General features: G+C 49.7%; 1 protein-coding gene across 1 annotated transcript; it reads right to left on the bottom strand.

Annotated features, from left to right (window-relative positions):
* Positions 1-3069: 3069 nt before the first annotated feature.
* Positions 3070-4059, bottom strand: LOC142831785 (testis-expressed protein 19.2). The gene has a single exon (XM_075942180.1). It carries the CDS (start codon positions 4057-4059, stop codon positions 3070-3072), a length of 990 nt encoding a protein of 329 aa, XP_075798295.1.
* Positions 4060-4275: the final 216 nt, after the last annotated feature.

The raw sequence follows: 4275 nt of genomic DNA, 5'->3' as shown, positions 1-4275 counted from the left end.
TAGGCAGTATACTGATACACATAGACATAAAATAAAAACAAAATCTTAGCCAGTGTGGCGGCGCACGCCTTTAATTCCAGCACTTGGGAGGCAGAGGCAGGCGGATCTCTGTGAGTTCACGGCCAGCCCGGTCTACAGAGCAAGTTCTAGGGCAGTTAGAGCTACACAGAGAAACTCTGTCTCAAAAAAACAAAAAACAACAAAAAAAATCTTTAAAAAATTGACAGTGTAGTATTTGTATCAAGTAAATGACACCTGAATATTTTTTAAAGGGTGTTCTCAGCCAAGCCTGACAGCTCAAGCGGCAAGTCCTAGACATGAAGGAGGCCAAAGCTGGAGGATTCTAAGTTTGAAGCTAGCCTAGGTTAAGCAGTGAGGTCACTATCAGCCTTAGTGAGACCCTATTTCAAAGTAAAAAGTAGGAAGAGCAGGGGCTATGACTTAGTGACAAAGCACTTGGCTAGTGTGGCTTGCCAGGCGGTGGCGGTCACGCCTTTAACCCCAGCACTCTGGAGGCAGATGCAGGCGGATCTCTGTGAGTTTGAGGCCAGCCTGGTCTAAAGAGGAAGTTCCAGGACAGATTCTAAAGCTACAAAGAAACTGTGCCTCAAAAAAACCAAAACCAACCAAACAAAACAACAATAAAAAAAAAATAAACCACATCGCTCTGCACTTGACAGCAACTGCTGTTTGTATTGGTTTTTTTTTTATTGATAAGCTAAAACACTGTGACCAGGGAAACTTACAGAAGGATTTATTTGGGCTTATGGTTCCAGAAGGCACGAGTCCTTTATGGCAGAAAGGCATAGCAGCAAGAAGGATGTTAGCCAGAACACAAGTTGAGAGCTCCCATCTTGACCTGCAAGCAGGAAGCAGAGAAAGAGAACTCAGGATGGCATGCATCTTTTTACTCAGAGCCTGCCTCCCGTGACATGCTTCCTCCAACAAGACCATGTTTCCTAGGCCTCCTCAAACAGTGCTACCAACTGGGGGTCACGTATTTAAATTCTGGAAACTCTGGAGGATGCCACATTCAAACCATCACACTGCTCTTTTAGAGGACCAAGAGTTTGACTCTCAGCACCCAGCTCGGGCGACTCACAACTACCTGTTAACTCCAGCTCCACCAGATCCAACACCTTCCTCTCACCTCCACAGGCAGCCACGCAAGGGCAGACACACACAGACACATAATTAAAAACAAATGGGAAAAAAAGACAGTTGCAAAGTACATGATCGATTAAGCGTTGATTGCTTAAGGGTGCTAATCAACGCTAATCAACACATGACCAGAGCACACAGACGTGTCTGCCTGCAGAATCCTTGTGGGGACAGAACCCACCAGCAGGTCATGGGGCTCAGTATGGGAGCAAAGCAGGGCTCCATACTGTGCACCCCATCTCACAGCACAGGGACCATTTGCCCATAACTCCTAGATTAGATTCATGTGTTCAATCCAGGATAATTAAGATGGTTCTTCCCCTCCTGAAACACGGTGGCCCATGCATACGAGCCAAGCATCAGGAAAGCCGAGGCAAGAAGCCCAAAGTTCGCGACTAGCTAGGGACTCACAGTGGGACCTCATTTCGGAAAACAAAGTAAAAGATACACACTTCAGAAATTCTGGCCCAGCATGCATCCGTCAGTTTTTGTTGCTAGGGGGGAAAAAAACTAACAATACAAAACAAAAACACCACACACACCTTCCCCCCTTTTAAAAAATATTTATTTATTTATTTATTATATTATGTGTATAGCATAATATGTGTGCCTGCAAGCCAGAAGGGGGCACCAAGTCTCATTATAGATGGCTGTACGCCACCATGTGGTTGCTGGGAATTGAACTCAGGACCTCTGGAAGAGCAGTCAGTGCTCTTAACCTCTGAGCCATCTCTTCAGCCCCTTTTTCCCCTTTTGTATTTTTGAGATTGACATTACCAGCCCCCAGTGCTTTCAAATTCAGTATGTAAATGAGGATGGCCTTAGACTCTGAATATTCCTTCTGGGATTACAAGTCTGTGCTGCCTCCTGTCAACCCATGAGATGAGACACTGCTCTTCCACACAGAAAACTGTGGGCTGAGACTGCTTGTTTGTTTCCCAGCCGCCCAGACCCAAATAATTACACAGAAACCATATTAATTAAGACACTGTTTGGCCAATAGCTTAAGCATATTTATAGGTAGCTTTTACATCTAAATTAACCCATTTCTATTATTCTGTGTGTTACCACGAGGTTCATGGTTTATCAGCAAGGTTCTGGGGCATCTGTTTCCTTTGGCGTCTCTTTGACTCTGCCTACCTTCTCTCTACATTTGTTCTGGTTTTCCGCCTGGCTTTACTCTGTTAAGCCATTGGCCAAAAGCAGCTTCTTTATTAACCAATGGCAATAAAACATACTCACAGCATGAAGAGGGGAATCTCACATCAGGAAAACTGCCCTTATTTTAAACCCTGTACATTTGGGTTGTGAAGATGTGGCTCTTATACTTGACACAAACACACAATGGGACCCAGAAAACAGACCCAGAACCCAATGTCCCCTTCCCGGCTCTGTGGGATCTTAAATTCGTGAAGCTGCTGACCCAGGAGAGAGGTGAACAACCCATGAGGACCCAATGAGGAGACTGCAAAAGGCTTCTATGAAAAAGATGACAACTTTATTAAACAGAAACACGCACAGGACAGAAACTTGACAAAGAGCATAAACAGTCAACTCTGAAGCCAGGACTCGTGGGCCCTCAGGAGGTCCCAGTGCAGAACATGCACGGGTCAACCACACCCGACTTGGGGTGCCACACTGTAGAGTCCACACCTATACCTACAGCAGAACAGCCGAGGGATCAATGACCTGTCCCCCATAAGACTTGATGCACAAGAAGCTGGGGCTAACCTTCCAAACACTCAACAGTCAACTGAGGACAACAAAACCCGATTTCCCTGAGGCCCCAACCCTCAAGATGATGGGCATCCTCTTATACCTGTGGCTGAGGACAGGCAACCCCTAGCGCTTCAGTCCTTGGGGCCCTGGGATGGGGAGGTCAACGGGGACTGCTGGACCTTCAGTCCTTCAGTTTTGTGAATCAGGGGAGGGGGAGCGGAAGCTGGGTAGCTCCCTCAGAGACACAACTTCTACGACAAGCAGCCTCTCCCCGGGCTCGCTGTCCCAGTCCTCTGGGGTGTCACTGTGCCAGGGCAGGTAGGAGTGCACCTTGAAGCCTCCCTTCCGCAGGCTGCAGTCGGCAGGCACCAGCTCTACCCCCAGCTCTGAGGATTCCAGAATGCTCAGCCTCCAGCGGTGCAGGTCCTGCTGTTCAGGTGCATTCTGAAGTTGGGCCACCCTCACCTCACCAGGGTCCAGCAACACCTGCCAGCGCTGGACCCGGGTCCTCACAGCCCAGCAGGGAGTCATTGCCAGCAGGTAGCAGATGGCATCGAAGCCGCCCAACAGAAAGACGAACTTCAGATCCACCAACCAGGCTTCTGCTTCCAACGGATCCATGGGCCAGATGGGGCTCAACTCCAACAATACAGGTTGTCCAGGAGATGGGCTCACATTGAAAACATCCCACCAGGATAGAGGGGGGATAAGCCAGTGGGAACAGGGAGAAAGGCCATCAAATCTCCAGGGAAGAGCCTGGGTCCACTCAGCATCCTCAGGGCCCAGGTCCAGGGGTACAGCTTCCTGAGGCCCCAGCTCAGTGGGGACAGGCTGGGGTCCCAACCCTATTCCCACTGTCCCTACAGGGCCTGACGTCAGGATGCCAGGACCTGTGGAGACAGAGTTGCCATGCGACAGATGCCCTTGGCCCTCTCCCCAGCTGAGCCCCAGCCACTCCTCCGGCTCAGATCCTGCCTCCGAGAGTTCCATGGGCTCGGCACTCCACTCTTCCTCTTCCCAGTCTCCCATCTCCAGCATATTTTTAACTACCAGGAAAGCTGCCTTGAAGCAAGAAAAGCAGATCTTCATCTGGTCTCCGTGGACAAGCTGGTATAGCCAGGCCGCATAGAGGCAGGACATGCCCTTGGGCCCATGGCGAACGTTGACTGGGGGACACATGGCCAAGAAGCCTGCCTGTAGCTGACTGTACAGAGAGAGGAAGACTTGATTGATGGTCTCAGGCTCTGGAACCGCGTAATGCTGGGGACAGACGGGAAGAGCCGAGAATGGGACAAACGGGAGAAAATGGGGTGCAGTAGGGGGTCTCGGGTACTTTGGGCTCCAGGCTATGGGGTGGTGGTGAGAAAACTGGGTGCCAATGCAATGGATACCTCC

The sequence above is a fragment of the Microtus pennsylvanicus genome, chromosome 11 (assembly GCF_037038515.1).
Source record: "Microtus pennsylvanicus isolate mMicPen1 chromosome 11, mMicPen1.hap1, whole genome shotgun sequence".
Taxonomy (NCBI): domain Eukaryota; kingdom Metazoa; phylum Chordata; class Mammalia; order Rodentia; family Cricetidae; genus Microtus; species Microtus pennsylvanicus.
Note: the sequence above shows the minus strand (reverse complement) of the source record. Positions and strands in the feature narration are given on the sequence as shown.

Excerpts from the sequence above, each read along its gene's own strand:
- LOC142831785 (XM_075942180.1), bottom strand. The coding sequence starts at position 4,059 with ATGTGTCCCCCAGTCAACGTTCGCCATGGGCCCAAGGGCATGTCCTGC.